General features: G+C 45.4%; 1 protein-coding gene across 1 annotated transcript; it reads left to right on the forward strand.

The window, feature by feature from the left end:
• Positions 1–16,918: 16,918 nt before the first annotated feature.
• On the forward strand, positions 16,919–22,087 carry LOC127320903 (type I inositol polyphosphate 5-phosphatase 8-like). Its single transcript, XM_051349983.2, has 10 exons — positions 16,919–17,032; positions 17,663–17,719; positions 17,820–17,913; positions 18,054–18,149; positions 18,411–18,498; positions 18,941–19,057; positions 19,644–20,124; positions 20,237–20,457; positions 20,530–20,808; positions 21,256–22,087. Exons 2-10 carry the CDS (start codon positions 17,675–17,677, stop codon positions 21,572–21,574), a joined length of 1,740 nt encoding a protein of 579 aa, XP_051205943.1. The 5' UTR covers positions 16,919–17,032; positions 17,663–17,674; the 3' UTR covers positions 21,575–22,087.
• The last annotated feature ends 466 nt before the right edge of the window (positions 22,088–22,553 follow it).

Here is a 22,553-nt window from a genome sequence, read left to right on the forward strand (position 1 = left end):
CGAGATCTAATCTCATAGGCTTTGGAATCTTCGAGGGTTAGTCTCATGATCTTCTCGTTGCTACCATCTTCTTGATTGGATCTTGGCTTGTTATTCGTTCTTGCGGTAGGAAATTTTTTGTTTTCTATGCTACGAATCCCATCAGTGGTATCAAAGCCATGTCTATACATAGACTGGTTGCATGAGTAGAACACAATGGTTTTGTGGGCGTTGATGCTTTTGTTGTCTTTAGTTAGTGTACTTTGCATCTTGCGGGATGGTGGGATGAAGCGGCTCGGGCTAACTTTACATGACCGCGTTCATGAGATTTGCTCCACGCTCGACATGCAACTTGTATTGCATAAGTGGCTTTGCGGGTGTCTGTCTCTCTCACCATAGTGAAGATTCAATTTACTCTTTCTATTGACAACACTAGTATCACCGTTGTGGTTCATGTTCGTAGGTAGATTGGATCTTACTCGAAAACCCTAAACCATGTAAAATATGCAAACCAAATTAGAGGCGTCTAACTTGTTTTTGCAGGGTTTGGTGATGTGATATGGCCATGATATGATGATGAATATGTATGAGATGATCATTATTGTATTGTGACAACCGGCAGGAGCCTTATGGTTGTCTTTATATTTCATGTTGAGGTATTATTTCAAAGTAGTTGTAATAGTTGCTACATGGGAGAACAACCATGAAGACGGCGCCATTGACCTTGACGCTACGCCGACGATGATGGAGATCATGCCCGATGATGATGGAGATCATGTCCGTGCTTTGGAGATGAAGATCAAAGGCGCAAAGACTAAAGGGCCATATCATATCACATATGAATTGCATGTGATGTTAATCCTTTTATGCATCTTATATTGCTTAGATCGCAACGGTAGCATTATAAGATGATCCCTCTCAATAAATATTAAGATAATAAAGTGTTCATCCTTAGTATGCACCGTTGCTAAGACTTGTCGTTTCGAAGCATCACGTGATGATCGGGTGTGATAGATTCTACATGTGCATACAACGGGTGCAAGCCAGTTTTGCACACGCGGATACTAAGGTTGCCTTGACGAGCCTAGCATGTACAGACATGGTCTCGGAACACGGGATACCGAAAGGTAGAGCATGAATCATATGAATGATATGATAAACACTTGGAGTGTTTGCCTTTGAAGCTACATCTTTTCTCGTGATGATCGGACTTGGTGTAGTGGATTTGGTTCGTGTGATCACTTAGACAATGCGAGGGATGTTGTTTTGAGTGGGAGTTCACCTAGTTAATTTAAGAATTAAAATTGAACTCAATTTATCATAAACTTAGTCTAAACTCTTTGCAAATATATTGTAGATCATGGCGGCCCCCACCATCAATTTTAACCAGTTCCTAGAGAAAGAAAAGCTTAAAAACAATGGTAGCGACTTCACCGACTGGTTCCGTCATGTGAGGATTTTCCTCACTGGTGGAAATCTGCAATATGTGCTCGAAGCACCGCTAGGTCCCCCACCACCACCTGCAGTATCTGAGGATGTAAAGAATGTTTACGAGACTCGGGTAACTCGGTACTCTCAAGTTCAGTGTGCCATCCTGTGCAGCCTAGAGGCAGAGCTCCAAAAGCATTTTGAGCACCACGATCCTTATGAGCTGGTCCGTGAGCTAAAAACTATTTTTGAAACTCATGCGGCCGTGGAAAGCTATGAGGTCTCGAAACACTTCTTTGGCTGTATGATGGAAGAGGGTAGCTCCGTTAGTGAGCACGTGCTCGCTATGTCCGGGCATGCGAAGAAGCTCAGTGACTTGGGGATAGTGATTCCTAACCACCTGGGTATTCATCGTGTACTCCAATCACTGCCACCTAGTTACAAGAACTTTGTGATGAACTACAACATGCAGAACATGAACAAAGAGTTACCTGAACTCTTCTCCATGCTGAAATCTGCTGAGGTAGAGATACGAAAAGAGAACCAAGTGTTGATGGTCAACAAGACCACCAGTTTCAAGAAACAAGGCAAACCTAAGAAGGGCAACTTCAAGAAGGGCGACAAGAAAGTTGCTGTGCCTCCTGAGAAGCCTAAGGCTGGCCCTAAACCTGATACTGTGTGCTATTACTGCAAGGAGAAGGGGCACTGGAAGCGTAATTGCCCCAAGTACTTGGCTGATCTGAAGAGCGGCCTTGTCAAAAAGAAGGGTATATCTGATATACATGTTATTGATGTCTATCTTACTGGTTCTCGTAGTAGTGCCTGGGTATTTGATACTGGTTCGGTTGCTCACATTTGTAACTCGAAACAGGAACTACGGAATAAACGAAGCCTAGCGAGGGACGAGGTGACGATGCACGTTGGAAATGGATCCAAGGTCGATGTGATCGCCGTCGGCACGCTCCCTCTACATCTACCTTCGGGATTAGTTTTAAACCTTAATAATTGTTATTTGGTGCCTGCGTTGAGCATGAACATTATATCTGGATCTTGTTTAATGCAAGACGGTTATTCGTTTAAGTCAGAGAATAATGGTTGTTCTATTTATATGAATAATATCTTTTATGGTCATGCACCTGAGATGAATGGTTTATTCTTGTTAAATCTCGATAGTAGTGATACACATGTTCATAACATTGATGCTAAGCGTATTAAATTGAATGATAATTCTACTTATATGTGGCACTGTCGTCTTGGTCATATTGGAGTGAAGCGCATGAAGAAACTCCATTCCGATGGACTTCTTGAGTCACTTGACTTTGAGTCACTTGATAGATGCGAAGCATGTCTAATGGGAAAAATGACTAGGACTCCATTCTCTGGTACAAAGGAGCGAGCTACAGACTTGTTGGAAATCATACATACCGATGTATGCGGACCAATGAGTGTAGCATCGCGCGGTGGTTATCGTTATGTTCTAACCTTCACGGATGATCTGAGTAGATATGGGTATATTTACTTTATGAAACATAAGTCCGAAACTTTCGAGAAGTTTAAGGAATTTCAAAGTGAAGTAGAAAATCAACGTAAGAAGAAGATTAAGTTTCTGCATTCTGATCGCGGAGGCGAATATCTGAGTTATAAGTTTAGCATGCATTTAAAGAAATGCGGAATACTTTCACAGTTGACACCGCCGGGAACACCACAGCGCAATGGTGTGTCCGAACGTCGTAATCGAACTCTCTTGGATATGGTTCGATCTATGATGTCTCTTACCGATTTACCGTTATCGTTTTGGGGTTATGCATTAGAGACAGCCGCATTCACTTTAAATATGGCACCATCTAAATCCGTTGAAATGACACCATATGAATTATGGTTTGGGAAGAAACCTAAGCTGTCGTTCCTTAAAGTTTGGGGTTGCGAAGCTTATGTAAAGAAGTTACAACCTGACAAGCTAGAACCCAAAGCAGAGAAATGCGTCTTCATAGGATACCCTAAAGAAACAATTGGGTACACTTTCTATCACAGATCCGAAGGCAAAATCTTTGTTGCCAAGAACGGATCCTTTCTTGAGAAGGAGTTTCTCACTAAAGAAGTGACTGGAAGGAAAGTAGAACTCGGCGAGGTTGTTGAACCTTCTCTCATAGATCAGAGTAGCACAGTGCCGGAAGATGTTCCAGTATGGCCTACACCGATAGGAGAGGAAGCAAATGATAATGATCATAAAACTTCGAACGAGGAAGCTACTGAACCTCGCAGATCGACGAGGGAGCGTACCACTCCTGATTGGTATGATCCCTGTCTAAATGTCATGATTGTGGATAACAATGATGAAGACCCTGCGACGTATGAGGAAGCAATGATGAGCCCAGATTCCAACAAATGGCAAGAAGCCATGAAATCCGAAATGGGATCCATGTATGATAACCAACTATGGACTTTGGTAGACTTACCTGATAGCCGCAAGGCTATCGAGAATAAATGGATCTTCAAGAGAAAAACAGATGCTGATGGTAATATTACTGTCTATAAAGCTCGACTTGTCGTGAAGGGGTTCCGACAAATTCAAGGAGTTGACTACGATGAGACTTTCTCACCTGTAGCGAAGCTAAAGTCTGTGAGGATTTTGTTAGCAATAGCTGCATTTTTCGATTATGAGATTTGGCAGATGGATATCAAAACGGCGTTCCTTAATGGTGACATTGAGGAAGAGTTGTATATGGTACAACCCAAAGGTTTTGTCGATCCTAAAAATGCTGACAAGGTATGTAAACTTCAGCGATCCATTTATGGACTGAAGCAAGCATCTCGAGTTGGAACCGACGCTTTGATAAGGTGACCAAAGACTTCGGGTTTATACAGACTCATGGTGAGGCCTGTATTTACAAGAAAGTGAGTGGGAGCTCTGTAGCATTCCTGATATTATATGTAGATGACATATTATTGATTGGGAATGATATAGAACTACTAAGCAGTGTTAAAGGTTATTTGAATAAATGTTTTTCAATGAAAGACCTTGGTGAAGCAGCGTACATTTTAGGCATCAAGATTTATAGAGATAGATAAAGACGCCTAATAGGGCTTTCACAGAGTACATACCTGGACAAGATTCTAAAGAAGTTTAGAATGGATGAAAGCAAGAAAGGGTTCTTGCTTATGTTGCCAGGTAAGGTCTTGAGTAAAACTCAAGGTCCGGCTACGGCAGAAGAAAGAGAGAGGATGAACAAGATCCCCTATGCCTCGGCAGTAGGCTCTATCATGTATGCCATGCTGTCTACTAGACCGGATATCGCACATGCTGTTAGTTTGACCAGCAGATATCAAAGTGATCCAGGAATGGAACACTGGACAGCGGTCAAGAATATCCTGAAGTACTTGAAAAGGACTAAGGATATGTTTCTTTGTTATGGCGGTGACCAAGAGCTCGTTGTAACCAGTTACACCGATGCAAGTTGGAACACTGATCCTGATGACTCTAAGTCTCAGTCTGGGTACGTGTTTATATTAAATGGTGCTGCAGTAAGCTGGATGAGTTCCAAGCAGTGCACGGTGGCGAAGTCTTCAACTAAATCTGAATACATAGAGGCTTCGGAGGCTTCATCGGAAGCGGTATGGATGAAGAGGTTCATTGTTGAGCTTGGTGTGGTTCCTAGTGCATTGGACCCATTAGTCATCTATTGTGACAACATGGGTGCCATCGCCAATGCACAAGAACCAAGGTTACACAAGAAGCTGAAGCATATCAAGCTGCGTTTTCATTCGATTCGCGAGTACATCGAAGATAGTGAAGTAAAGATTTGCAAAGTACACACAGATCTGAATGTGGCAGATCCGTTGACTAAAGCTCTCCCTAGGGCAAAGCATGACCAACACCAAAATACCATGGGTGTTAGGTACCTTACAATGTAATCTAGATTATTGACTCTAGTGCAAGTGGGAGACTATTGGAGATATGCCCAAGAGGCAATAATAAAATGGTTATTATAATATATCTTTGTGTTTATGATAAATGTTTGCATACCATGCTATAATTGTATTAACCGAAACATTGATACATGTGTGTTATGTAAACAACAAGGAGTCCCTAGTAAGCCTCTTGTATAACTAGCTTGTTGATTAATAGATGATTATGGTTTCGTGATCATGAACATTGGATGTAATTAATAACAAGGTTATGTCATTGGTTGAATGATATAATGGACACACACCCAAATAAGCGTAGCATAAGATCAAGTCATTTAGTTCAACTTTCTATAAGCTTTCGATACATAGTTACCTAAGTCCTTCGACCCTGAGATCGTGTAAATCACTTACACCGGAAGGATGCTTTGATTACATCAAACGCCACTGCGTAAATGGGTGGTTATAAAGATGGGATTAAGTATTCGGAAAGTGTGAGTTGAAGCATATGGATCAAGAGTGGGATTTGTCCATCCCGATGACGGATAGATATACTCTGGGCCCTCTCGGTGGAATGTCGTCTAATTAGCTTGCAAGCATGTGAATAGTTCACAAGAGATGACATACCACGGTACGAGTAAAGAGTACTTGTCGGTAACGAGGTTGAACAAGGTATGGAGATACCGATGATCGAACCTCGGACAAGTAAAGTATCGCGTGACAAAGGGAATCGGTATCGTATGTAAATGGTTCATTCGATCACTAAGTTATCGTTGAATGTGTGGGAGCCATTATGGATCTCCAGATCCCGCTATTGGTTATTGGTCGGAGAGGAATCTCGACCATGTCTGCATAGTTCACGAACCGTAGGGTGACACACTTAAGGTTTGATGTCGTTTTAAGTAGATATGGAATATGGAATGGAGTTCGAATGTTGTTCGGAGTCTCGGATGGGATCCAGGACATCACGAGGAGGTCCGGAATGGTCCGGAGAATAAGATTCATATATAGGAAGTCACTTTCCAAGTTTGGAAATGATCCGGTGCATTTATGGAAGGCGCTAGAATGTTCTAGAACCTTCCGAAAGAAATCACCATGGAAGGTGGAGTCCCGGAAGGACTCCACCAAACCTAACCAGCCAACCAAGTGGGAAGGTGGAGTCCATGGTGGACTCCACCTCCTTGGCCGGCCATGAGGAAAGGAAGGGGAGAAGTCCCACTCCCCCTAGGTTTCGTCCATATGGAAGGTTTTGAATTGGGGTCTTATTCGAATCTTTGGGCAAACCCTAGGGGTTCCACCTATATAATGAGGAGGAGAGGGAGGGGGCCGGCCACACAAAAAAGCCAGCCGCACCACCCAAGGGCTCCCAGGCCGGCGCCCCCTCTCCCAAACCCTAGCCGCCTCCCCTCCTCCCACTTCTCCCGTAGCGCTTAGGCGAAGCCCTGCTGGAGATCTCCACCACCACCGCCACCACGCCGTCGTGCTGTCGGGATTCCGAGGAGGATCTACTACTTCTGCTGCCCGCTGGAACGGGGAGAAGGACATCGTCATCAACACCGAACGTGTGACCGAGTACGGAGGTGCTGCCCGACTGTGGCACCGTCAAGATCTTCTACGCGCTTTTGAAAGCGGCAAGTGATCGACTATATCAACAACGAGATCTAATCTCGTAGGCTTTGGAATCTTCGAGGGTTAGTCTCATGATCTTCTCGTTGCTACCATCTTCTTGATTGGATCTTGGCTTGTTATTCGTTCTCGCGGTAGGAAATTTTTTTGTTTTCTATGCTACGAATCCCATCACGAACGAGCCAATGGCCTCATACTAGCTGGAGTCAAACTTCGCCTTGAAGAACCGCTGCGCCGCGCAGCCGGAGCTTGGGTTGAGGAGTTAGATTCTGTTCTGTGGAGTTTACGAACTACCCCTAACAGATCAACAGGGTTTACCCCTTTCTTCCTAGTATACGGATCTGAAGCTATGCTTCCCTCCGACATCATCCATGATTCCCCGCGAGTTTCCGCCTACAACGAAGATACCGCTGACGAGGCTAGACAGCTATCTGTGGACCTGATCGAAGAAGCTCGGAACTTAGCTGACCAGCGCTCCACCATTTACCAGCAGAAACTCCGACGCTATCATAGTCGTCGAGTTCGGAATCACTCGTTTAAAGAAGGTGACCTGGTCCTCCACCTTCGACAGGTAAAAGAGCATAAGTTGCAATCTCCATGGGAAGGACCTTTCGTCATCAGCAAAGTGCTACACAACGGATCTTACTACCTCGTTGATTTTCGCGAGTTAAAAGACAGACCTGCCAATTGGGATCGGAAACGAAAGCGAGAGGATCCGGATGACATATATGATGAAACAGATCGTCCCTAGAATATAGCACAGCTACGTCCTTTCTACACTTAGCAATCTTCGCATTACATACTTTGTAACAGTTATACATGATCAATGAAATAAAGCATATGGTTCACTCTTTGAGTCTTCTACCTCCTTTAGTTGTTCATTTTTAGATCGTGTATGTTTTTTTCGACTAAAACCGCAGAGCTGGATGTTTCCGCCTAGGCGTGTACAAAGTTGTGATTTCCAAAATCGTCCTTTAGGGCGTAAGCTTAAGTTTTCTGGTGGAAAAGTTTTTTGTTGCGAACTTATGGATTCCTGGTAGCGACTTCCGGCACCTTGGCTGGGGGCTTGTTTCCGCGGTTATTGACGGATCGCCATTAGGCTTCGTCGCCGCAGGCGAGCATTTCCGGCTAAAGGTCTTACGGCTCGCGGAAGGTCAAATAAGCAACCCGGAAAACTTAGAAACTAGCACTTGCTTTTACAAGAAACGAAACATGCATATATTGAATGGATAGCAGGATAAGTTTTTTCCACCCACGCAAATTGTTTCGTCCTAGCTACTTAAGAATATTTAAGTTATATATTACAAACCCTCGATGGGGCCAAAATGATGCATTGTTTTTTCCGCAAGAATAACTTTCTACTTCTCCTTAGTCGGAGAAGAGCGAGCTTCATCTTCGTCTTGTGCCTGTTCATCTTCCGCTTCTTTGGCCGGAGAAGAAACAGCACCTTCATCATCATCATCTTCAATTTCTTCTGTTGGAGAAGCGGCGCCCCCTTGGATTTGTCTTTGGAACTAGTCCAGGTAAACTGGCTATCGTCGCCGGATCCGACAGGACGTGCCTCCGCTTCTCGCTCCTTGACATATTCTGCTTCAAGGGCTTCGTCAGCAGGAAGCACCACCTTATCATAAAATTCGTCGTGACGAATGCGGCGCGCAATCCGGGTATCGTAACCACTGCATGCATTTAACAATGCGTCTACATCGGCATCCGGAGGAACTCCGGTAGTGGTCAGATCGATGTCCAGATGCGGAGCACGCGCAAGGCACATAGCCAAGGACATTTGGGCAGCGCCCCTGGCAGATGAGGCTTGAAGATCAACAACTAATTCCGGGAGGGCATCCATTCTTTTAACAAGATCCCAGACATTACAGGTCCTGCTCTCCTTCATCGCCAAGTTGTGGCAAATTTTCCGGCATGCAGAGATTAGGTCTTTGCAATCGTCTCCGGCGAGCCGGATTAGATCATCACGTGGAAACTGGTTGCGGCGCTCTTCGTCGTATCCAAGCGATTCTTCACAAAATGGTCAGAGCTGAAAGTCAGTTTGAGTTCAAGGGATAAGTTTGACTTGGGAGTTCCGGATACTTACCCATGACATCTGTGTTGAGAAGGTCCCAGCCTTTCTCCGCAGTGGTCATGTAGTTCCGGAGCCCATGGACTTCTCTTTGCAGTTTCTGCAGAGTGTCGCTGTCAACCTTTCACTTGCTCACGAAATCAGCCTCTTTTTTCAGGAGCTCAGAATTCTTCTCCGCCAGCTACTTTTCTGCATATTCTCGCTTCTGATCCGCCTCCATGAGCTTTGTCTCTAAATCTTTATAAGAGGAGTGCATGTTCTCAAGCTCGGAGGATGCAGTTGCAAGGGAAGAGGATGCACCTGTTAAAGTTAAATTAAAATCAATACAATAGTCGGAATTTGGATTAATGACAAGCTTGGCCGGAAACATACCTTGGGCTTCCGCCAGCTGCTTTTCTAGATCCGCAATTTTTTCTTTTTGCGCCTCGATGTCATCCGCCTGGCTCAAGGTGACGCGGCGCTGTAGGGAGATGTTCTTGTACAGTCCATAATGCAGCGCTTGTTGTTCCTGTAAGAGATGGAGCATGGATAAGTTTCCGAATGCATATAAGTTTTTATGTGAGACTCTTTCGAAGCATCATTGCCGAAAAAATTCCGCCATGACGCTTGGGGGCTACCACAACACTTTTAAAAAAAATTCAGTTTGGTTTACTCAAAACATCAAGGTGCTAACTATTGCTAGTTTCCGCCTAGATGCTTGGGGGCTACTAGGAATATTGGTTTACCTTGCGCTTGACGAGCAGCTGATCGAAGAAGTCACTGATTTCCTTCTTGTGGAGTTGAATCTCGAAAGAATCAACATCAGATTTGCCCCAGGCATTGCTCAGCATGGAGTTCAACAAATCTTGCTCCAGCTCCCACTTTTTCGCCTCCGTCAGCTTATGGAAGAACTTATGTGAATAAGCCTTCGGAGTGGAGTACAAGTTTGATGGATCACCGAAGTTTCCCGGGAATATGACGGCATCCTTAGCCGGAGCTTCAGCCTTGTCGTTGGAGGTCACTTCCGCTTCTTCCGGGATCTTTTCTTGCGGCTCCTCCGAAGCAGTTCGCTTAGTAGCAGAACAGCTTCCGCCTCCCTTCTCGCTGCTCACGGGAATAATCTCCGGTTGAGCTTGGGCAACTGGGTCGGGAGAGGGCTGAGCCTCAGGTGGAGTGGAGTGAGGAGCTGGGTTAGAGGTACTTGGAGGTGTCGGAGTAATCGGGGCCACGGCTGGAGACGTTTTCAAGTATTTTCTAATCGGCTTCTGGGTGTTGACCCGTGAAGCCGGAACTTTTTGGCTCCTGTGGCAAGCAAGGGAAAGATATAAGTAAAAAAGTTACACAAGTCAAAAATAAAATGAGTTCTCGGATACTTACGTGGCGCCGGAAATCAGCGGGCGCGACCCTTTCCCTGTTGTGGACAGTAGTTTGAGGCGTTCGCACTCCGCCTTCCTTGAGTCGAGTGGGGGTGGCTTGTTCTTGGCCTTTTTGGCGGAGGCCTCGCCGCTGGCTCCGGCTTCGGAGCTAGAAACCTGGGCGCGGGGACGCTTGGCGGGTCGGGGAGCAACTTTCTTCGGAGCTTGCTCCTCCTTCTCGTCGTCGTCTTCCGGATCCTCCTCCGCCCCTTCGGCGCTGCAAGGTACTCGGAGTATATTTCGAAAATCCTCCTCCGCCAAAGAATCGAGCTGGAGAGGAAAATATGGAGAAGTTAAAACACTTCAAAAATGAGAAGTTAAAATGTTAAAGTACAAATACGTTCCGGAGGACACTGGTTGTTGGTCTTGATATCCTTTACAATCTCCGGGACCGGTTGTCCCCAGGTAATCTTCACAAGCGTCTTGACCCTCCGTTTCAGAGAGTCCGTCGGCAAGTTGTCGCGGGTGACTCGGAGCTGGTCTTCAACCCCGGAGTATTCACAGATCAACCGCTTGTTATATTTCAGCGGCTGGATCCGGCGAGAAAACCAACTGAGAGTTAGATCTGTTCCGGTTAGCCCATCGTAGACTAACCAGGAAATCCTCCGCGCTGCTTTATCCAACTCCGGGTACTGGGCGAGTGCGGGGACGAAGCTCCAGCTGGCTAATTCCTCTGGGGGCTTGTTGATGAACTTGGGAAGCCCCTCATGGACGCCCGGAACCTGGATGTTCTTTACATAGAACCATCCGACATTCCAGTACCGGACGGATTCGTGCGATGAGTGGGGTGGATACATTCTTCCAGGGCGGAGCATGAAGGTCATGCTTCCGCAATTCACCATCGCTTTATCTTTTGTCTCCTTCTTGACGCGGAAGAAGAACTGCCATAGACGGATGTCGGGACGGATTCCGAGATGCCCTTCGCAGAGCGTCACGAAGTTTGAGAGGAGGAGATAGGAGTTGGGACATATATTATGTGGCTGGAGGCCGTATGTAGTGAGGACGGAGAGAAAGAACTCGGAGCACGGGAGCGACAGGCCGCGCTCCACCCAAGCTTTCGTAAGGACGCGTTCGTCCTGATCCAGCTTGGGGTGACGGAATCCTTCATGAAACTCCAGTCCGGAGCAATCATGCCCTCGTTCTGGAAGTCTCTGAGCTCCGAATCCTTCACTTCGCATGGCCACCACTGACCCTTTTCGCCTTCGCGATTCCGGGCCTTCGAAGCTTTCTTTTGCTCCGATTCCTGCACCTTAGCGGCCATTCTGGCTTGTCCTTCAATTTCCTCCTGGATCTCCGCTAGAGTTGGGATCCGGTTGAGGTAATTGCTGGAAGAGGCGGAAAATGGTTGAGCTAATCTGGTGTCGGAAATACTGGGCGGAAGGAACGCTATAGGCTCAATGAACTCAGGCTCTGTGGGGTTTGGTTCTGGGCTATTCGGAGAGCTATCGGTATATTTAGGTGAATTAGTGGACATTTTTCCGGCTGCATGCATATGGTAAAATGGTTTGAGTAGCCGGAACTAAACTAGCTAAGCTAGGTCTTCTTCTTCAGGTTCGGCAAACTTACCGGCGGTGGCGTGGCGGTTCCCCGTGACGCCGAAGAGGTCGAGGTCGCCGGACTAGCTGCGCGGAGCTCCGCTTGACCACAAATCGGCGGCGGATGAAATTTCTCGGTCAACCGCGCTAATCTCGGGTCGAGGGTGGCCTTGGAGCGGCGGCGGGCGAAGTTTCCCGGGGAGAAGTTCGCCGGAGATGAGATCCGTCGGGCGGCGCTGGCGCGAGGTAGGAGACGAAGTGGTGAATGCGGTGAAAGAATGAAAATGACCGCACGCGTGGGGTATTTATAGACCCCGCGTGGAGATTCGTGAGTCGGATCCAACGGTGGGAACGGAACGGTCGCGCCGTTGGATAACCGCCACGTGTCTTAGGTCAAAGCGGTAAAACGACGCAGTGGTGACCTAACTGTGCACCGCCGAAATTTCCGGCTGAAGATTCGCATTTCCGAAAATTTAGCGCGGGAAAAAAGGAAGTTGAGCACGACGTGGGCGTGAAATCTGCTAAGTTACCGTTACAGAAGTACAAATGATTTCCGGATTGAATGAAGTCGGAAACAAGGAAGTTTCGGAAGCTCTTCAAGATTCTCTTCGGATCCGAGTTAGATGAAGTCAGAGAAATGATAAATCTCGGAGAACTTCGGGGGCTACTGTTGTGGGTATACTTTATGGGTGTATCAACAGCGTGGCCTAGATCCGGCAAATCCGGGTGGCCCATAGACGATGATGGTGGCATATGGCCCATCGGGCGGCCCAGTTGCTGTAGATCAAGATGGATGAAGTCTAGCCCATGTAACAGGAGCCGGATCTTAACCGCCCTATGAAGTTAGTCGGATCCATGAAGGTCCATGAAGTACCCGGATCCAATACGGCGAGTAAGACAAGGTGAATCCTTGACGTGCACGGCAATGTAATATTCCGTAGTTAGGCATCTTGTATTTCGGCTAGGACTCTCCGTGTAAACCCTAGATCCGAGCGCTTTTATAAGCCGGATCCTGGGAGCCCTAGGGGCACAAACACAACTCATTGTAACAACGCGAAAGCGCCCAGATAATTTCAGATAAGCAGCAATAGACCCTGTCATCGAGCAGGTGTTCCGAAACTCGGTAAATCGCGTACCACTGTCCCGAGGACTCTCCGCCCAATGACCCCTACTTCTTCTTCCCTCTATGAGGATCCCTCCTCTGGAGTATTGTCGAATAGGCAACGACAAATCTCATGAATGTAAACATATGCGTTAAAAGATGAATAAAACCTAAAATGTAATCATAGGGCAATGGTCAAACTTTACAAGTAGTAATACAAAAACATAACCGGAAACAATGACCGAGCTTCTATCGCAACAAGCGAGTTTTTTTTTATGAATCGCAAAGTTCACGCTTTGAGAACATGACAATTTAGTTTAAGATTACGTGTTGGGTCCCGGGCTAACATTGGAGATGGAGAGCTCACAAATATTATTAATTAGAACCTCTTCTTTCTGTGTTTAGTAATGTGCCACTAGTTAAATCTACTGGGATAAGAACCGGCAATTCGACAACCATGATAGGTAAAAAAAATCTTCGGGTTAGCAGTGAGTCCAAATAACAAAAAAAAAAAGTTATCATATATCGGCTCAAAGGGAGACAGACTTTCTTTTTTACAAAAAAATACACTTTGTTGAAGAGCATGAAATGTAAAGCAGTTGCATCACCGCCTACAACAGGATTCCAAATTTGTTTGCAACAAAGAAAGTAAAAAAGGTGATATCCCTCCAAAGTAGTGTTGCTTGGGCAAGTACAAGAATGGCAAAATTTTGGTGTCTTGCAATGTTGTTTTCTTCTTCTACGGTCACCTTTTCCAAACAAATAATATTACTGGCAATTTGAGTACCAGAAAACAAAATATTCCCTTTATTTATAAAAATTAAATGTTTTAATTTTATAATAATTAGCTAAGTGGCCCTCGCAAAAATACTATTCATAGATATATAAATTATGTTATATTATCAATACTATTTTTCAGCAGTCACCACAGAAGTTATGCTAAGCAGAATACCAGCTTCATTCAAGACATCTGTAACAAGACATCTGTAATATCTATATCTTTTTTTTGCAAGGCTATTACCATATACCTTGTATTTGTTGTTAATTATGTTTTTCTATTTTCTATATATAAATTTAATAAATTAATGGGTGATCTCACTTATATATGTGCATACTAAGAAATAACCGGATCCTAAAAGTATGCTAAAAATGTATTTTTTGCATTTGAAACCTAATTCTATTAATACTTCATTGGATTTTCATTGTATTATTATTGATTTTTAGGTAAGGGTAGTTGAAAATACAAACCTAGCTAGAAATTTATTTAATGTACTAATATGACACATACTGTTATATACTAATGGGTCTTGATAGACTTTGTATAATTGTTTCATGTATGCATATATATACGTTTTTATTATTTGCTTAGAAAAATAATTTACGTTGGTAACATATGCGGATGTTATAATGAAAGTACTCCTTGATTTTTTCCAAGTTAAATTCTAGCCAATGTCGCCTCCTATCTTATTTATACTTTCAACAAAATTGGAGTGTGCAAATATGACCGAGCACCAACGTAAGGAGACAAACTTAAGGCAACATATCATCCTTTTATTATCAAAGTACATTTCCCACAATTTGTATAACCAAGTACGAAAAACAATTTAATATTAGATGTTTATCACTATAGTTTCTGTTTGGACCTTTTGATTTCAGTTTGATATTTAGTTATAGAATGTATGTTTTGTACCTATCAACCGTTGTTATCTTTCTACATTTGTATCATTCTCAGTATATTTTTTTGTTAATGTTATGCAACTAAAAGATGTATGTACTTGCTGCAAATTAAAATAAAGAAAAGTATTTTCTCTGACCTTCTTCCCTAATTTACACTTATTCTTCACCAATGCTTACTGTTTTACTTCTAACCATATTTTCTTCACCGCTGCAATCCAGATCTGATTGCTGCCATCGCCCCAATAGAATTTATGTCAGAATTTTTTGATACTTTTAAAATTATTTTTTAATTATTTTGTATAATGGGAGCATTTGCTCCTGTGAGCCAAAAGGCCACCTCCAATATAGTAGGAGTAGATAGTAAAGAAAGAAGAGTAATCAGGACTCAAGGCATGTGTTACGTGTTGGACCAAGTGCTGGAATCGTACGTGTCATATTTTGACACAAATCTTTCATGGACTCGTGTATGTATTTTTTTAAATTAAAAATTAAATCCTAACCATTATAACCAATTGGTAGGTAGTGTATTTAACATGAACTTTTCTTACGTGACAAATTTTAGCATGGTACGGTACATGATTTAGTCTGACATGAATCGGACTATTTATTTGTATGTACATAACTTTTAGATCTTTAAGTCTCATCCATTAATTATATATCTAACTATCTAAATAATTCAGATGATGTGGATTAACGTGGTAGCTCTATTAGACATCCGCATTTTGCTTTTAGTATATAATAGATAGATATGCATGTGTATAGCTATGTTAATTTTAGTGTCGGTACATGTAAATTTTGATAAAGTTGAGATATTTTTTGTGGCTGAAGAGAGTAAAAAAGTTCATCCATCTCCACTGGTGACAGTGTACAATCACGTTCGAAATTTGCCACTGAAGTTTGGAGTCAGCCATCATGCATGCGAACTCCTTTCTGGACATCGTAGTAGCTGCTGACCGGTCAACACCCAATGCCTACGTGTGCATGTACTAAGTGGGGCCTGGGGAGTGCATGCCTAGCGGAGCAACTGCTGTGCCAGAAACTCAAAAGGCATTGGGACGTCGTCACTGCAAAAGAGAGTCAACAAGCTAGGCGCACCGCCGACCTTCACCAGCTCGGTCCCAGAAAAATAACAAATAAATTACAGTTTTTTCATTGTTCGGTGTCAAAGAGCTCAGTGGTTCTAACTTGTCAATTCTGGCCAAATGCTCGTGAACAAATATCTTGCAACACTACGGCTGTTCGGTAGCAAAGTATTTTCGAGGTATTTCATCAATACTATAGTTTCTTGAAATTACCATAGTTTTAATACTTTGATATGTTTGGCTGTGAGCGTGTGATAGAAAAATGTGATATTAATACTTCGGTAGCTCTTAATACGTGTTGTTTTGAAGTATCAGAAGAACAACACCGGACCTCTTTTTTTCTTCTGAAACTAAAGTATTGCTAGCCCAGGGAGTTAAATACTATGGTTTTGTAATACTGCAGTTTTAGAAAAAACTTTGTTGCCAAACTGACGCTCTATTTGTATTCGAGGGTGTGAACTTCATATGTTTTATGTAAATTTGAGGGGGGAAATAATATTATGGCTATGACATGTGGGCCGTGCCGTTTCTTTGGCAATATAGGCTTAGGACTATGATTTGTTGTCCTTATTTAATGATTGAAGATGCATAATTGATAAAAAAATTACTCAATAGTAAAAAAAAAACCATGCAAATTTCAAAAAATAACTACCACACTATTACGAAAAAAGTACCGAATGGTTTTTTTTTCGCAAGGGCATTCTCAATAATCTTCGAGAGCCGTGCAAAGTCGATCCTATTTGTGAAAGAACATAGTAACATAGTGCATTTTGTCTGTGGAATGCTTCACTCTATTTGACTGAAAACAATATATGTTTTGTTCATTAGGGAATTTGAAATTTGGTCCTTTTATGTTCTGGTTTAGTCAGTTAAGGCTAAGATTTTCTGGGCTTGATTGGGTGCAGAGTCTCCAACAAGTTCAGACAGAAAATTTAGAGGCCAAAGTTCGTACCGATTTGAAATTTGTAGTTTATGTGGGGCCCACACGCAGTTGACATGAACTGGCGGAGAATGTGACCAACGTTTCAACCCGGCCCCACACGGCAGTGCACACCTGACGCTAGTATAAAGACAGAAGGCAGCACCCCCACTCCCACGGTTCCTTCCCACCACTCTCTTCTTCCTCCTCCCTCCCGGCCGTTCCGTTATTAAAATTCATCGAACCGCCCATCCATCTCTCTCATAGACTCCATTGCTTTCCGCGCTCGATCGGTGCAGATTGCTCACTGAAGGTAACTAGTTGCACTTTATGATCCTCCTCTAATTCTTGCTCTGCTTCCATGAACAATTCGGTCTGCAGTTCTTCTCTTCTCCCCCCACCGCCTAATCCTTCGTGTGTTCTTTCTACTCCATTGTCATGGCCATCAGATATTCTTAGGAATTTAGGACTAGTGCTCCGCCGAGTTGTCAATTTCTTCCATTTCGTGTCTCCACCGATTGGATTCTGGGATCAGCAATGGATACTGAAGTACTGATGGATAGATGAGTTTGATTGGTGCCGTGTTTAATTATATTATCTTGGTGCATTTATTCATGCAGGATGAGTTCTGAAATACTACGACCTTAGTTAGTTAATTAGTACCACCAGATTGGCACCGTCCCTCCACTTGGCTTGCTTTATTCTTCTATGTCTATGCTCTCTGCTTAAGTCTAGTCTACTTTACTCTTCCGGCTCCAGCTGAGCAGCTGTTAAGCTGTGCTAGTTTATTAGCACCTCCCTCCCTCTCCCCTACATGGCTACTAGTTTATTAGTGCTCGAGATTTAGCACTTTTGCGACATTCTGTACACCTAAAGGCCTAACCATTAGAGCTGTTCCCACCTCCTATTTACTCATCATCTTTTGTATCTGATTCTGACGCAGAGTAGCAAGGAGATGGACAGAGACAACATGAGGACAGACAATGCAAGAATCCCAAAGGTTAATTCTCTTTCAGACCTCTTCCCTTCTTTTCAATCAAACTGTTTTTTCCTTGATGATTCATGGATTTACTGAGACTCCCGTGTGTTCGTTTACGCAGTCGTCGTCGTGGCCTAGGAGGACGAAGACGGTGGTGCAGAGATGGTTCAACCTCAAGACAACCTCGGCGGAATCGTTCCATTCAGACTGCACTAGTAAGTCTCCATGATCATGAAACGGCAGTATTTCTCATTCTCGATCTCCCCTGAAAATTCTCCATCCTGATTAGTCGACCACTCTTGCGAGCAATGGCTAACCGCAAGAACTGATTTTACATGCTGTTTCATCGAACTAGATGGGAGCTCCGGTCAAGAACAGCAGAAGCAGATGCAGAGGAGGAAGAGCTGCTCAGACAGAGACGGCAGCCGTGTCACGAGGAGAGATTTGTCAGGTACGTACTAACGCACGTTGCAGGCTTTTTATTCCAGCAACTATGCTAGCTGCAGCAAGAACAACAAAGCAGCTCTGAACCTTTCTGTCCCAAAGTAAAAACACAGCCACCAAAAGAGACAAAGAGCAGGGGCTACTGTTCGCCGTTTTCACCACACGAGATGGAACAGTGCTCTGACAGCCTTTCAAGTTTGTCATGGAGATGTGAATTTGGTCTGATCTTTTGTTCATATCTTTGTGTTGTGTCGTTGTGCATGTATAGGTGGGTGGTTGGTGGAGAGCTGTGAGAATCTGAGGCCTCCCCCACGGTATGGATCGAGCTCTTCGTGGCAGCCTCCCAAGGAACTTCGGTCAGTGACTCACACCTTGATGCATCCCTGAATGTCAGCAGTTTCTTTTCTTAATATATCGTCGCATATTTGCATGCATCATACACGCATGGAGCTAGCTAGCTGCCTAATGAAACAAACGAACAAAAAAACAGGCTGTTTCTGAAAACATGAGCACGTTTTCATTCCCTTTGTTTAGTTCCCCAGAGAAACAATATGCTACTCCCTCCAAACCAAAATAGTCATCGCAGATTTAGGTAAAATGTTGTCTAAATCTATCTAGGTTCATTGCTAGGACAGCTAATTTCAATCCAAGGTAGTATCAATATTCAGAAATCGATTAAGCAGATGGACTTTAGTTGAGGCGATGGACCGAGCCTAGTGGAAAATTAACATTGCAAATTATTTTTCGATAGTTTATGCATTGTTACTGTATTTATGTGTGTACTGTATAATATTACAGGGTGCAGGTGGGGACGTGGAACGTGGGCGGCAGAGCACCGCACCAAGAGCTTGACCTCTCCGATTGGCTCCTCAACCAACATGCCCCTTCTTCCTCTCCTCACATCTACGTTCTTGGGTACGCGCTACACTCTACTCGTGTTTCCGTTTGGTTAATGAAAGCATAGAAACTAGAAATTTAGGCTGTACTGTACTAGATAAATCTAATAGTGTACCATTCATTGTTTAGAAAGTGTACCTGAAATTCCAATTGTTGGGTCAATACATTCATCTTTGTTTCCAGCGGTTGCACTCATGCAGATCATGAAACAGCGTGCTTCACTCACTCATAGGAATTGGTAGGAGTGAACTTTGTGTGGATTTCAGTGCAGAGAGTGCAATCCTATATGCCGGCCAGAATTATGACAGCACCTGTACCTTGCATAGGAGTGAGTAGTTTTACCTATAGCTACTGGCCATTGGCCATGGGTTTCAGTGTTGGACTTGTGCAACTACTAATCATGATTAGTTAACCCATGACTCTTCACAAACCATAATTTCCACTAGCTATAGTCAAAGGGAGGGGGAGATGTTGATTGTTTAAACAATTTACTGCCTGGATCAGCATAAACAAGCTCCTTATGTAGTAGTGGTAAAAATGTGACATAATGATGTGTACATAAGAGTAATTCTCAAGTTTAATCAGTCAATTGCCTTTGTCACAGCTTCCAGGAAATAGTGCCACTCAATGCCGGGAATGTTCTCGGGGCGGAGGACAAGGGGCCCGCCTCCAAGTGGCTCGACCTCATTGGCCAGGCATTGAATCCCTCCTCATCTGAAAGAAGCCATAGCTTACATCACAATTACCGGTGCACCCTCACTCAGGAAGATGCAAAACCTAAGAGTGTCCAGAAGGCCAAGGTGAGCTTCTCAGATGTGTTGGCAGTGGATGACATGGTATCAGAGCCTGAGGAGGAGGAAAGCGAGCCTTCCACCTCAAATCCGGAGTCAAGCAGTGAGGAGGAGATGAGCGAGTTCGCAACAATGTTGCACGAGAGGGCGAGGCGAGGGTACCACCTTGCTGCCAGCAAGCAGATGGTGGGCATATTCCTCTGCGTGTGGGTCCGGGCCGATCTCATGCCACGTGTCACCGGCCTGAGGGTCTCATGCGTTGGGAGGGGCATCATGGGCTACATGGGAAACAAGGTGAATTAATATCTCAGAAATAGTTATAAAATTTCTTGCAAATTTTGGAATCATGAAACCAAGGTTTGTATTCAAATGAAAAGTTGCTGACACGATGGTTGATCTGTGACAGGGGTCCATCTCGATCAGCCTGACGCTGCAAGGGAGCGCGACGGCGGCGTCGACGAGCCTGTGCTTCGTGTGCACGCACCTGGCGTCCGGCGAGAAGGACGGCGACGAGGTGCGGCGGAACTGCGACGTCGCCGAGATCCTCAAGCGGACGAGGTTCCCGCATCCCCACCGGTTCTCCAGGCCGATACCGGGGCTGTCGCCGGAGACCATCTTGGATCACGAGTACGTATCAGCAACACCAAATTGGCAACTGAATTCCGTCTCTGATTTCTGAACCGATATTTTCAATTGCAGCAAGGTGATATGGCTGGGCGACCTGAACTACCGGCTGTCGTCGACGGGCGGCAGCGAGACGCGGAGCTTGCTGGAACGGAACGAGTGGCGGGCTTTGCTGGAGAAGGACCAGCTGAGGGCGGAGCAGAGAGCCGGGCGCGTGTTCGGCGGCGGGTGGGAAGAAGGCGAGATCCGGTTCCCACCGACGTACAAATACCTGGCCGAGTCCGACACCTACGCTATGGCCGCCCTGAGCTCCTCCGGCAAGCCGTCGCGAGACAAGAAGCGCACGCCGGCATGGTATGCATGCATGTTAATTACTTATTCACTTTAGTTGAGAAGAACATGCATGGTACGTGTTCATGCGACATGACAAGAACATGCATGACCACTCACTGCACACTAGTACTATACCTTCATAATGTGAGCTAGGCTCATGGGTTTAATTAAATCGATATGGGAATTAGGATACTCCATGGTGACCACGACATGTCAAGCGATCGATGGTTGGAGTAGCAGATAGTAGCATGCTCTTCGTTTCTCAGAGTTAACTAGAGAGGCTAGAGCAGTGTAGACTCCATGGTGACCAGTCCTTGTCGCGTAGGGGAAGCTAGCTAACTTGCTACTCCATGGCCCTTGACCACGCACGTTGTGATTTTATAATTTCGCGGCGCCCTTATCAATCTAGTCTAGCATAGTTGATTTTCTTCAGCTTGTCTCTAATTATTGGGTTGAAACATACTGCAGGTGCGACCGCATCCTGTGGCGCGGCGAGGGGGTGGATCAGGTGTGGTACGAGCGCGGCGAGTCCCGCTTCTCCGACCACCGCCCCGTCAACTCCCTCTTCTCCATCCGCCTCAGCCACCTCCACCACGAGGACGGCGGCAGCCTGCAGGCCACAGCCATAGCATGCTGCCCGCAAGGCCGGCCACCACCAAAGAGCGCCGCCACCACGGCGACGGCAACCCCAACGCTGCGTGGCGGCGCGGTGATCGAGGCCGAAGAGATGCTCCCACATCTGCCACGACGGCGGGACTGGCAGTGCCTCCACTCTTCCAGATTCTGACACGCGGGGGCTGTACAGGTGACCATCGACAGGGACAACAACGGCAGCAGCCTCAAAAGGTGGCCGGCGTGGCGCACGCGTGCCGGCGGCTTTGACGCTGAAACAGAGGCGAGCCCCGCCGAGGACCAGCCTGACCGTGCGTGCACCGGCAGGTGCCATACGTGCTCATGATTGTCTGCAATCCGGCCACGGAGGTGCTGGCAGCAATTTTTGCTCCGATACATTCTTCTCGGGAATGCCCAAGCTTTTCAGGGGTGTCTACCTTGAGAGGAATCTTCTTGTTTATCTTCATGTCTATAGTTACACAAGCTTATACCGTGTAGTAGGACAGTAGGAGTATACTAAAATAGGAGTGCTCTTTCTTCTTTTTCTTTTCTCTCTGGTCATCTTTGTTTTGGCCAGGTGGTACGTACGATAGATAATAGAGAACCTTAAACCCACAAAGGGCACAATCTGGAATGCTGGCAAATTACTAATTCATCTTCAATTTACATAGAGGCTTGATGTTTTGTTTTAAACATTCGGTAAATTTCCTGCCGCATTCGAGTCATACATGTTCTTCCACATCTAAAGGTGTATATGATGCCCCCCATAGGGGGCCTCACAGGCGTTTGGATTTTGGGCCGTTCGATCGAGCTGACGTGGCGTAATCTCGGCCGGCCGTTCGTCCAGGGCGATGAGGCCCTCCCGCAGACCCACTTTTTATCCATGGGTCGGTAAAAAGCCCGCCCGGCCCGGCGTTGGCGCGTCGTGCATCGGTTGCCAAGCCAAACCCTATCGATTTCGTCCAGGATCAGGATCCAGCAGCCGCCGCCTCTCCCGCTCCCTCAGCTGCAGCTCCCGCTCCCCGCCGTCGATCTCCTTGCCGCAGGTGGAGCTCCGGCGGCTGAGCCGGCTACAGCAGCGCCGCCGCCTCGACGTCGTGGTGGGTCACGCCGGCGCTAGGCAGTAGATGAGCGCGGATGCGAGATGAAGAAAG

This window comes from Lolium perenne, chromosome 1 (genome assembly GCF_019359855.2).
Source record: "Lolium perenne isolate Kyuss_39 chromosome 1, Kyuss_2.0, whole genome shotgun sequence".
NCBI lineage: Eukaryota > Viridiplantae > Streptophyta > Magnoliopsida > Poales > Poaceae > Lolium > Lolium perenne.

Bases quoted from the DNA above. Each gene is read 5' to 3' on its own strand.
- LOC127320903 (XM_051349983.2), top strand. From the start codon at position 17,675: ATGGACAGAGACAACATGAGGACAGACAATGCAAGAATCCCAAAG. The intron at 20,125-20,236 runs GTGAATTAATAT...GATCTGTGACAG, and splicing joins TGGGCTACATGGGAAACAAG to GGGTCCATCTCGATCAGCCT. The intron at 20,809-21,255 runs GTATGCATGCAT...AACATACTGCAG, and splicing joins AAGAAGCGCACGCCGGCATG to GTGCGACCGCATCCTGTGGC.